Below are 12,897 nucleotides of genomic sequence, written 5' to 3'. Positions count from 1 at the left end.
ATAGTGGAAATAATTATAAAAAATAAAATGGGTTCAGTCGAGGGAGGACTTGCCTCATCAATTTACTTGACTTCTTTGAAGATGTGAATAAACATGTGGATAAAGGCGAGCCGGTTGATGTAATGTATCTAGATATCCAGAAAACTTTTGACAAAGTTCCTCATGAGAGGCTCCTGAGAAAATTAAAGAGTCATGGGATAGATGGCAAAGTTCAGTTGTGGATTCGGAATTGGTTATCGGATAGAAAACAGAGGGTAGGATTAAATGGTAATTTTTCTCAATGATGAGAGTAAACAGTGGAGTGCCACAGGGATCTGTACTGGGACCAGTGCTATTTAACTTATTTATAAATGATCTGGAAATTGGAATGACGAGTGAGGTGATTAAATTTGCAGATGACACTAAACTGTTCAAAATAGTTAAAATGCATGAAAATTGTGAAAAATTGCAGGCAGACCTTAGGAGATTGAAGACTGGGTGTTCAAGTGGCAGATGAAATTTAATGTGGATAAATGCAAAGTGATACACATTGGGAAGAATAACCCAAATCACAATTACCAGATGCTAGGGTCCACCTTGGGGTTTAGTGCCCAAGAAAAGGATCTGGGTGTCATTGTAGACAATACGATGAAACCTTCTGCCCAATGTGTGATGGCGGCCAATAAAGCAAACAAGATGCTAGGAATTATTTAAAAAGGGATGGTTAAACAAAACTAAGAATGTTATAATGCCTATGTATCGTTCAATGGTGTAATCTCACGAGTATTGCATTCAATTCTGGTCTCCTTATCTCAAGAAAGATATAGTAGAACTAGAAAAGGTTCAAAGAAGAGTGACCAAGATGATAAAGAGAATGGAACTCCTCTTGTATGAGGAAAGACTAAAAAGGTTAGGGTTCTTCAGCTTGGAAAAGAGACAGCTAAGTGGAAATATGATTGAAATCTACAAAATCCTAAGTGGAGTAGAATGGGTACAAGTGGATCGATTTTTCACTCCATCAAAAATTACAAAGACTAGGGGACACTCGAAGTTACAGGGAAATACTTTTAAAACCAATAGGAGGAAATTTTTTTTTTCACTCAGAGAATAGTTAAGCTCTGGAACACGTTGCCAGAGATTGTGGTAAGAGAAGATAGCATAGCTGATTTTAAGAAAGGTTTGGACAATTTCCTGGAGAAAAAGTCCATAGTTTTTTTTTTATTGAGAAAGACATGGGGGAAGCCACGGCTTGCCCTGGATCAGTAGCATGGAATATTGCTACTTTTTGGGTTTTGGCCAGGTATTGGTGACCTGGATTGGCCACTGTGAGGACGGGCTACTGGGCTTGATGAACCATTGGTCTGACTCAGTAAGGCTATTCTTATGTTCTTTCAATCAAGCAGTATTGTTCAGCAGAGAGTTCGAGTCCCTTCTTACTATCCTATGCCCCTTTTTCTGTCTGTATATCAGTCATAAGCTATAGAGATTGTGATGATAACAATGGAGATGGTTCTGAGGCAGCCGTTCAGTTCACTGGTGTACCACCACCTTCAATTTCTGCCTAGATGACAACCTTTTGCATGTTTAAACCATCTCATTATGCTGCCTTCAGCCCTTCTCCTTCCACTTCACAATTTATTATTGAACATGTCTGTTTTTAAATGTATTTATTTGCAGTGAATGCTTTTTCACAAACACAGGGTTGAGTCACAACCATTGTTTTTAAAACTACAACAAGGACACCTGCCATGGATAACACATAAAGAGGTGCCTGCAGCAAGCAGAGTCCATTGTCACAGCAGGGTAGGGCAAAAGCCCTAAAACAGTTTTATATACAGTTTTAAACAGGAGCTAAACCAATTTACAGTTATCAAAAATAAAATAAAAATCCATAACAAAAGCAAACAGAGGTGGCACCAGATTATGATGTAGGTATGCAGGGAGCTGTGAGAGTTAACAAGTACTTGGGAATCCATGGGTAATCTGGCTGTGACAGGAGTGTTACAGTGAGCCCTCTCTCTACTCCCTTGCGTGCATATGAGTGTCCTTCATCTCTTCAGCCTGAGTGCAGGATAGCTGGAAGATACTCAACAGCAGCAGGAAGAAAGAACCCCCCCCTTTCTCTCCACATCAGCCCACTGTCGATATTCACTATTCTCTCCTTAACAAGGGCAAGTAGCATATGCCAGAGCCCTAAAACCCCATCTAGTATGGCTCATACCCCAGGAAGATGCTCTTTTCATATTCTTGGGCAAGTGCCATTACTGTCAAAAATAACCCAGCAGTGTTTAAACGATTCTGTTTAAAAATATAAATTCTATTTTTGAGCATATTGGAAACTTTTCTTAGGTTGAAAAGGAAACATAACAAAAGGCTCTGAGTTATGATGCTGTCACAAGCCAGTCTGAGCATGACTGTTTTCAGGCACAGGGTGAGAGGTCAGCAGGTCTGACTGTGATGGGGTGCTTCCAGTACCTTCTCATACTTCACACACAGCTCAGTTCATAGGTCTGCCACTGCCTACAGCTAGGACTGAGAATGGGGAATAAGGGCAATCAATGAGCACAAAGCCTTTCTCAGCAAAGGGTCATTGATCTCTGGTTATCAGTCTGACCATCACATTGTTGCTGGGTCCTGGCAACAGATCCCTTCAGTGAGAGGAAAATAACACTTGAAAAGTCCATCCCTGAGCTTCAGAAAAGCACACCAATGGAAGAGTTTAAGCAGTGCATCTCAGCACAGAATGGAAAAGGAAACTGGTGTCAGGGAGCTGTGCATGCAACACTTATAAGAAGAGAGTAAAACCCACTTTGGCACAGATAGGCCTCTTGTCTCCTACTCTCAGAGCCTAATGTCCCTCCCTGTATGGGCAGGCCTCTCCCCTCTCTTCAAACCCAGTGATGTCCCTCCTATGCAAATAGGATACTCCTCTCTCAAATACCTGTAATATCCCCTTCCTTGCTCACATAGGCTTCTCCCTTCTTACTTCTGAATCCTAGAAATGTGCCATTCTGCACAGAGGTCTCTTTCACTGCTTCTGCTAATGTCTCCAACTGCACTGGCACTTTTCTCCTCTCTCTATGAGCTCAATAATGTCATCTCATGGTATACACACAGGTCTCCCCTCTCTCTGAATTATCTTGCGTCTTTTCTTGCACAGACAGGTGGATACAAGAAAGCATTTAGTCCTTTAGCAGAGGTGGGAGAAAGGTACTTTTAATGGACAGATGATGGGGAAAGTTGATAATATGGTGGGAACTTGCAACACTGAGAGAAGGGTCAAGCTGATCATACTGAGGAGACCTGCGTGTTGAATTTCAGAGTCATTGGTCAATTGTTTTCCTGCTCATGGTTCTGTGGGCTTAATCCTGTGGTACACCAACAGTTTTACATGACTGAGTTTCACTGTATCCAAGCTTCAGCCTCTGGATCTCTTTTGTGGATCTTCCTAGTAGAAGGCCTTACTCTTTCCAATCTTAAAACTGAGAAAACAAGGCTGTTTGAGAGGGAGTCCTGACCATGCAGCTCAATCCATATTTTCACTCATGCCATGGCCTCGATGGGGCTCCTCATAGATCTCTCGTACAGCTAGGATACGGTTCAGCATGATCTCTAATGTACTCTTGTCCATAGGGATCACTGAATACCAGAGTGGAGATTCTGCAGTGCAGGACCGTTCTGGCTGCAGATAGAAGAGATCATGCCGGTTCCGGAGGTTCTCAGGGCTAAAGAGAAAGAGACAAAGAGATTAGAAGAGGCAGAACCCTATTGGAAGATGAGAGAGAGGAGAAGACAGGAAGTGGGAATCACAGATATAGAGTGAAAAATGGTTGGAGCTATATACCTCTTCCCTCAACTCCCCCCCAAAAAACTAACAAAGCTACTGACCATATACACACACTTTATGGGAACGAGTCCGCATGGATTCAACCGAGGCAGGTCTTGCCGTATCACTTTATTAGATCTTTTTTGAATAAGAGTATAATGGTGAGTTGGTTGATAACAGTATGTTTTATTTTTTTAAATTTTAGTATTTATATAATGCTTTTTGGCTAAGCAGTTTACAATCAGGTACTCAAGCGTTTTCCCTATTTGTCCTGGTGGGCTCACAGTCTATCTAATGTACCTAGGGCAATGGAGGATTAAGTGACTTGCCCAGGATCACAAGGTGCAGCACAGGATTTGAACTTACCACCTCAGGTTGCTGAGACCGAAGCTCTAACCACTACACTACACTCTCCTCCTTTTCAGAAGGCATCTCTTCTTTCTCTCCTAATTTCTTCTTTCTCGACCCACTTCCACTCTCTTACCTATCCTCCTCCCTCTCCTCTCTTTATGTCGCCTTGAGCCTGTATAGGTATGCGCGACGCACAAATATAAGATTTAGATTAGCATTTAACAAAATCCCTCATGAGAGGTTCCTTATGAAACTGAGTCATGAGATAGGAGTCTAAGACCTTTTCTGGATCACAATCTGGCTAAAAAATGGCACAATAAAGGATTAAATGTCTAAATGCTTAAAATATGTAAACTGCTTTGATTATAACCACAGAAAATGGCAGTATATCAAGTCGCATCTCTTTATGAGATCATGAGAACTGGAACAAACTGAAGGTCCATCAAGCCCAGTATCCTATTTCCAACAGTGGCCAATTCAGGTCCCAAGTACCTGGCAAGATCCCAAAGAGTCCCAAAGAGTAAAACAGATTTTATGCTGCTTATCCTAAGAATACTGCAACAAACCACTAACAGTGACCCCACAACTTTAGACCTATCCCTACCCCCCCCACCACAAAACATCAAAACTGCCCTTGCAAATGCAAGATCTGTGAACAAAGATGTCATTCTAAACGATCTCCTCATAGACAACAATTGAGACATCTTCCTAATTACTGAAACCTGGCTCAAACACAATAATGGAGTCACTCTTGGTATGTTTTGCCCACCTGGATATCAAGTGCTAGCTAGCTCACACACCAACGCTAGAGGAGGAGGTGTAGCTGCCATCATTAAATCCAACCTCTACCCAAAACTAATAGACACCATCACACTAAACGCACTAGAATACCTCATCTTCTCAACAGGTCACAACAGAGATCTCACCATTGCCCTGATAGACAGAACAACCCACTCTCCAATGGCTGTCTTAGATAACTTATTATCCATCCTTGCCAAAGTAGCCATCGCCTACAACCAGATTATCATACTTGGGGACTTAACTTCACAGACTACCCAAACGAGTCCAGATCCCCAGAAGACTTCATCACATCACTATCAGACCTAGGCTTCCATCAAATATTCCCCTCACCAACTCACTCAGCAGGCCACATCTTAGATTTTTTTATTTTTTAATTTCTTTATTTGATTATTTGTTACAATACATTAATAACAAATATTCATGAATGACCACGAAAAAACTCCATATAGAGAACATTAAAACATGTATAAGGCAATTAATCAACCGTGTCCTAGTCCACATTATTATGGTCACCAGTATTTTAAAAAGAAAAATCAAATCTATCTGTCTACCATCTAAGGACAGGCAAATGGCATTTATATATTATACATCATCCTCCAAAAGTGAAAATCAATAATAGAAATTAAGCTTTCAGCAAAGGTTTCTACACATCCTAGATTTAATCTTTATCCAAAAAAAATACATCACTCACCGCAGAAACTCCCAGCTGCACCATCAAACCAGTACCCTTGGTCTAATCATCTAGTTACCTTCAACCACACCTATACAATGAAACAACTGTCAACCAGGAAGCAAACCCAAGCCAAAATAATACATAACAATGATGCTATCAGCTTAAGGGATCTCTCCACAGGCCTTTCCAACCTAATAGATACACTAAAACCAAATTCCTAACCCATTGAATAGGTGGCCACAAAGCGGCATACTGAGGTAAAAGTCCTCTATGAAGACTTAGCTCCAATCAAAGTTATCAAATACCAGCCCCTCAAACTCTCCTCCCCCTGGTTTACCAACAACCTAAGAATCAAGAAAAGAGAACTAAAGACAAGTGAAAAGGAAATGGTACAAATCCAGACTTAACAGCGACAAGTCCAACTGAAAGAATCTGCATAAATAATATAAACAAGTTATCCAAGGCGCCAAAAAGATATACTACTCCCAACAACTACTGAAAACCCGAACCTGACAGCAAAATACACTCAGATTACTTCACAGACAAAGTAACCAAAATATGGTCTCATCTTGGCTCCATCACACTACCAACGTCCCCCAACAACCCAGACATAATACCCTACAAATGAAAACTTAACTCACTTCAAAACGGTCTCCCATGATAACCTCATCAAGATATTTGTCTCTATTCGCCCCTCTGGCTCCATCTTAGACCCTTGACCACCACACCTCTTAATATTTGCAAAAGACGCCTTTGTTAACTCCACCCTTCCTCTCATCAACGCCTCTCTGCAATCAGGATCAGTGCCCACAAACTGGAAGTCAGGAATCATCAGATCAATGCTAAAAAAAAACCACTCTCGATCCTAGCGTGGACAACAACTTTAGACCAGCCTCAAACCTATCCTTTTATCTCCAAGATTCTGGAAAAAGCAGTACTCAATCAATTGCACTCTTTCATTGACAAACAAAGAGCCCTATCCACCTTCTGGCCAGCCAGCTTTAATAATTTTGGTGGCTCAGGGATCATTTTCCTGGTAGGAAGGCTTGCTTCTGGTTGTTATCGGATATTGAGTACAGTTTGTGTGGCCCCCATGTCAGTTCTGAGGACTTTATCGGGTGCCAGTTGTACCTCCGCCAAAAACATGTGTGGAGCTGTGGGGGTCTGGGGTCTCAGACTCTCTCAGGGTCTGACTGGCAGCCCAAAGAAACAAGCATCTGTATTATTTTTACATGCTTAAGAACATAAGAATTGCCATACTGGGACAGACCGGAGGTCCATCAAGCCCAGTATCCTGTTTCCAACAGAGGCCAACCCTGGTCCCAAGAACCTAGCTGGATTCCAAGTAGTGAAACAGATTTTATGCTGCTTATCCTAGGAATAAGCAGTGGGTTTCCCCAAGCCATCTCAATAATGGCCTATGGACTTCTCTTTTAGGAAATTATCAAAACCTTTTTTAAAACCCTGTTAAGCTAACTGATTTCACATTCTCTGGCAAGAAATTCCAGTTTAAATACATGTGTGAAGAAATATTTTCTCCGGTTTGTTTTAAATCTACTACTTAGTAGCCTCATCGCATACTCCCTAGTCCTAAAGGGTGAGCAAGCGATTCAAATCTAACCTTTCCACTCAACTCATTTTATAGACCTCTATCATATCATCCCTAAGCTGTCTTCTCCAACCTGAAGAGCCCTAGCCGCTTTAGCCTTTCCTTATAGGGAAGTCATCCCATCCTTTTTTTCATTTTCAACACCCTTCTCTGTAACTTTTCTAATGCTGCTATATCTTTTTTGAGATATGGCAACCAGAACTGCACACAGTATTTGAGGTGTGGCCATAGCATGAAAGACTTGTCTGAGGCAGTTCTCTTCTCCATACCCCAGCTGCTGATTCAACTGAGGCATGCACAGTACTGAAAGAACTGTGAGTATAGTTTATTGCTATCTATGGCATACATTGGGGAGGGGGTGACTCTAATGGGAGTTTTGGGGGTTTCTGGGACTTGTATAAGGTTTCCTGTCTCCAAAAATCCCTTCCCTGAATTCTATGAACTTTTATTCAGCTCTCCCGAGCCACCTTCTGTTGACAAAATGTTGAAACAGTGGCCATCTTAGATTTCCCGATTTGAATTTAAAAGCCTCTATCTACCTCAAAAACGCCTTGATTTATATTACAATTGATTGAGGTGGGCTCCTCAGGCTGTTAAATCCCTGTTTCATGCCAGATTTGTGCTGCATGGTCGGATAAGGAGAATCCCTGTTTCACGTGCTGCAGAGCATATGAAAAGGGGATGGGAGCACTGGCCTTAAGTCTCCTCTGGCCCCTCTAGGGCAATGCAGTAACAGATGGTTCATTCTGGGGGTCAAAAATCCCTCCTAGAGCCCTCGAATAGCGACTTGGCGTCTTTAATGTGATGCAGATGCACTAACGCCTCTGAACCCATGAGGAGACAGGGAGAGTTCCTGCAGACATCCTTGGGGCATCCTGTTCAGGGCTTTTACCCATGATTTTGTTTGTATTATGTTTGAGGCCTATATCAGCGTTTCTCAACTTCTTCAAGCCAAGTACCCCCTAAGCCTAACAAATATCAACGAGTACCCCCGCCCAATCTCTGCCAAGGCTCCACCCCTGACCCCACCCCCATAATAATAATACTAATTATAATGCAATTTCTTCCATCCATTTTTAATATACACACAATATAATCTTATTAATATATCCATACATAATGGTAACCACAAATTTTTAAAAAAACCAAAGTGCACTCTATGCAGAGAAAATGTTAATTATTTATATTTAGGGTTTTTTCCCAAAGAAGTCAAGACAGATGACTTTAAAATATGCAATGTCACTTCAGTAACAACTATAGAAAAACAGAAAAATATAGTGCAAAATAGACAGCAGATATAAATTCTCAAAATGGACATATTTCGATCACTAAATTGAAAATAAAATCATTTTTCCTTCCTTTGGTTGGCTGGTGATTTCATGAGTCTCTGGTTGCACTTCCTTCTGACTGTGCATCCAATATTTCTTTTTTTCTGCCTCCTGCACGCTTCCTCTCCTCCGGATCTCATTCCTTTCCCCAAACATCTCTCTCTCTGTCCCTCCATGAATCAAACATTTCTCACCACTGCCCACCAACCCCATGCCCATTTCTCCTTCTATCACCCCTTTCCAGCATCATGCCACATCTCTCCCTCCACCACTATGTCCAATATTCCTCCCCCTTGCATCCCCTTCAATCTGTCCCTGTTCCCTCTCCACCACCACATCCAACATTTCTCCCTCTCATCCTTCTCTTCCAAATGCATCTCTACCTCTCTCTGCCCGATTTTCCTCTTTCTTCCTTTCTCCATGTGCACCATCTCTTTCCCTCTCTCACACACTCTTTAATAAGTCTCCCTTTCTATTCCCTCCCTCCTATGTCCCAAGTTAGTGCCCCCTTCCTCCTTCCCTTCTGTGTCCCATGTTTATACCACCTCCCTTCCGAGTTGAGTTCGTACCCCCTACCCCTCCTTCCAGCCGTTGATCCAGAATCGTGCCCCTCGAATGCCCCAAAGTGCTCCAGCCCCCACTCCTTTCTCCCTTTGTCCCAGAAAGATCATATCCCCTTACTTGTTCGAGCTACAGTCACTCCATCTGCCTTCAGTGGCTTGTTGGGGAAACGCGCAGGCAGTAATTCACATGCTGCACTTGGCTGACCCACAAGCCTTCCCTCTGTCGTCAGCTCTGATGTTGGAAAGAAGGTTTCCGGGTCAGCTATGTGCAGCATGTGAACCACTGCCTTCTACGCGTCCCCCCATCAAGCTGCTGAAGGCAGAAGGAGCGAGTGCAGCAAGGTGGTAACTGGGAACCCCCCCCCCCGGAAGGCTTTTCTCTGATGTCAGCTCTGACATCGGAGTGAAGCCCTGTGGGTTGGCTTCAGGAGGGAGGAGAGGGGGAGGATGGGCAGGGATCCCCAGCAGCGGCTTCAACGTGTGGGACGGGCAGCAAGGAGGGATCCCTGGTGGTGGTGGCAGCATAGTTTTGACGGAGTGGGCAGGGAATATTCTCTGCAGCGGCTATGCTGCATACCCCCAACAAGCAGCCTGTATATCATACTGTGTGTTGAGAAACACTGGCCTATATGACTTATTGGAGGTATAGCTGCACCCTTTGGGGTCACACCAGCTATTGCTCATGGGGCTTTACCCTCACAGAGTGCAATGCCAACTTGGAAGGTTCAACTGCTGGAATTGGAGGTCCTGTCGAAGAAAAACTGGGATGACTGAGGATTGCATTCAATGCTTTTACTCCCTTAAAATAAATCAGTTTTGGAAGTCTCAGGGCCTCAGGCTAGGGCTACCCCTGGACCAATAGGAAGACCCAACAGCCTATCTAAACCAGCAATTTTGCTGGAAATCATCACAGCATCCTTGTGGGTATTGAAGCTAAATCCTGCAAACCTCTGCTGTTCTGTGCTCTATCATGAACAGCTCTATGCCTCAAACCACCTTGTTTTCCTTCGCATTCTGACATTTCAATGATGCTAACAGAACACTGGAGGCTTAGGAGGGTCCAGTGGAGGCCTTGTCCTTGAGGCTATAGGCAACTGCAACGGTTTCCTTTATTTCATGTGCCTGCTATACTATATTGCATCAGGCTCCATTCAGAGGAGGAGGAGGATGCTTATCCCCAGTTGTTAATTTTAGGGGGTGGATTATGTAGAAGATGCTCAATATGACATGTTCAGGGACATGAGCAAGGACTCTGCTTATTCTATATCCGCCTGTAGAATGCTCTGGTTCAGGCAAAGGGTGGGAGATTCTGCTTCCAAAACTATGTTGTGCAGGCTACCTTTCAAAGGACAAATGTTCCTTAGCGAAGGGCTGGATTATCTAATGGCCAGTATGGCAGTTCATCATCGTAAGTCTTTGCCAGACAGTAGACCACCTGCCCCAGTAGAGATGAGTCATGGTTTTTTGGTCACTTCTCTTTGAGGTCCAATGCTCAAGAGATTATTTCATGGCTCTTGACAGGGCTTTCGAGATTCCAGGTGAGCTCAACCCTCAGATTCCCCAGAAGCAGTTTCCAGGAAGTCCCGATGATGTCATCCCAGTCTCAGAACTCTTGTGAACAGGAGGAAGCTCACTGAGAGGCCTGGGCGAGGACTGGCTTGGACCCCTGGGTACCGGACATCATTCAAGAGGGCTACAAGCTAGAGTTCCTTTGTCCTCTACTGAACTTATTTGTAAACTCTTCAATAGGACCGCCAGAGAAAGCAGTCAAGGTCCGAGCAACAGTAAAACGGCTCATTGATATGCATGTCATAGAACCCATACTAACTGAGGAATCGGGTATACTCTATATACTTTATCATGCCTAGGAAAGACTCAGACATCTGTAGGCCAATCCTGATTCTGAGCTCAGTTAATACAGCACTGAAAAGTGTCCTAATTCCAGATGGAGACCATGTGTTCGGTTATAGCTTCAGTGGTGCAGGTGGAATTTCTAATTCTCCTGGATTTGACAGATGCTTACTTGCATATTCTCATATTTCCAGCTCACAGGAAATTACTAAGATTCCACGTGCTGGAGAGGCATCTCCAATTCTTGGTGCTTCCATTTGGTTTGACAACAGCACCTCGCAGCTTTACCAAGATGCTAGTAAGTTGCAACAGAGCACCTGCACAAGGCAAGATCCAGCTGCATCCATGTTGGGATGATTGACTGATCAGAGCTTTGTCCAAAACAGATGGCAAGAAATCACTGGCATCAGTTGCGAAACTGCTACAGGACCTGGGCTGGATTATCCAATGCAGATGACCCACCTGAAGCCAACACAATCCCTAGGGTACTTGGGGATCCGTTTCAACACGGTAGAAGGCTGTGTTTTTCTTCCAGAGCCACACAAACTGAAGCTAAGATGCTGGATCTTGGAGATCCTGGCAAGGCAAGCTCCTATGGCTCGGCACTATCTATAGGTGCTGACGTTGAGAGAGGTGACTATAGATATTCTTTCCCTTATCTTTGCCCTTTCCAGGACATGCTATTGTCTTGCTGATCACTGCAGATGGATTCTCTTCAGATGCTGTTGACCTGGATGGCAGAGGTGCATCACAGTTTGATTTGGTGGCTCCAGCCAGAGTCGATGTCCAAAGGCTTGCCTTACACATATACTCTTGGGTAATCCTGATGACAGATGCCAGTCTTTAAAGCCAGGGGGGAGGGGGGGGTCATTTCAAGGGTTATCCATTCAGGGCAGATTGTTGCCCTCTATGATGAAATAGTCTGTCAACAGACTGAAGTTAGGCCTTCATCTAGCACTGCAGTCATTAGAGAACACCCTAGAAGGCAAAGCAGTCAGGGTTCTCTCGGACAATGCCACAGCTGGGGCATACATCAGCAGCCAGGTAGTCACCAAGTGTGCTCTGTGGAGTCTGCAGGCCCAGTTGTTATTTCACTGGGCAGAAGCAACATACAGGCTCTATCAACAGCACATGTAGCGGGAATGGACAATGTGCAGGCTGTCTATCCCAGCTGGAAGCCCTGAGACTCGAAGGAATAGTAGTTGGCCTGGAAGGCCTGTGGGCATTTGATGTTCGCCCTGTTGGTGTCAATAGCCAACAAAAAAATTTCTCAGTTATGCAGTTGAAGTTTGAACCAAGAAGCGCCAGCATGGGTGCTTTAGTACAACATCAGCCAGAGAAAGGGCTGTTGTATAGGTTTCTCCCTTGGCCATTGATAGGCCAGGTCATTCAAAGAATAACGATCCACCCAGAGTTGGTAATTAGAGTTGCTCCAGATTGGTCGCATCAACTGTAGTACTGCGTCAAGCACTGGTCGCTGTACATGAAGGACATGGTACTACTCGAAAGGGTCCAGAGAAGAACGACTAAGGTGGTTAAGGGGCTGGAGGAGTTGCCTTATAGCGAAAGATTAGAGAAACTGGGCCTCTTCTCCCTCGAACAGAGGAGATTGAGAGGGGACATGATTGAAACATTCAAGGTATTGAAGGGAATAGACTTAGTAGATAAGGACAGGTTGTTCACCCTCTCCAAGGTAGGGAGAACGAGAAGGCACTCTCTAAAATTGAAAGGGGATAGATTCCGTGCGAACATAAACAAGTTCTTCTTCACCCAGAGAGTGGTAGAAAACTGGAACGCTCTTCCGGAGTCTGTCATAGGGGAAAACTCCCCTCCATGGATTCAAGACAAAGTTAGACAAGTTCCTGCTGAACCAGAACGTACACAGGTAGGGCTAATCTCAGTTAGGGCACTGGTCT

At 43.8% G+C, this 12,897-nt stretch overlaps 1 protein-coding gene across 13 annotated transcripts in view; it reads right to left on the bottom strand.

Annotated features, from left to right (window-relative positions):
• Window positions 1-1,639: 1,639 nt before the first annotated feature.
• ZMYM3 (zinc finger MYM-type containing 3) overlaps window positions 1,640-12,897 on the bottom strand; it is a 677,821-nt gene continuing 666,563 nt past the window's right edge. For all 13 annotated transcript variants that reach the window (XM_033945153.1, XM_033945158.1, XM_033945160.1 and 10 more), the window contains one exon: window positions 1,640-3,704. In XM_033945153.1, coding sequence (XP_033801044.1) covers window positions 3,506-3,704 — 199 coding nt within the window. In that variant the 3' untranslated portion in view covers window positions 1,640-3,505. The remainder of the gene's footprint in view (window positions 3,705-12,897) is intronic.

The sequence above is a fragment of the Geotrypetes seraphini genome, chromosome 5 (assembly GCF_902459505.1).
Source record: "Geotrypetes seraphini chromosome 5, aGeoSer1.1, whole genome shotgun sequence".
NCBI lineage: Eukaryota > Metazoa > Chordata > Amphibia > Gymnophiona > Dermophiidae > Geotrypetes > Geotrypetes seraphini.
The sequence above is the reverse complement of the archived record's forward strand: the minus strand, read 5'-3'. Positions and strand labels throughout refer to the sequence as shown.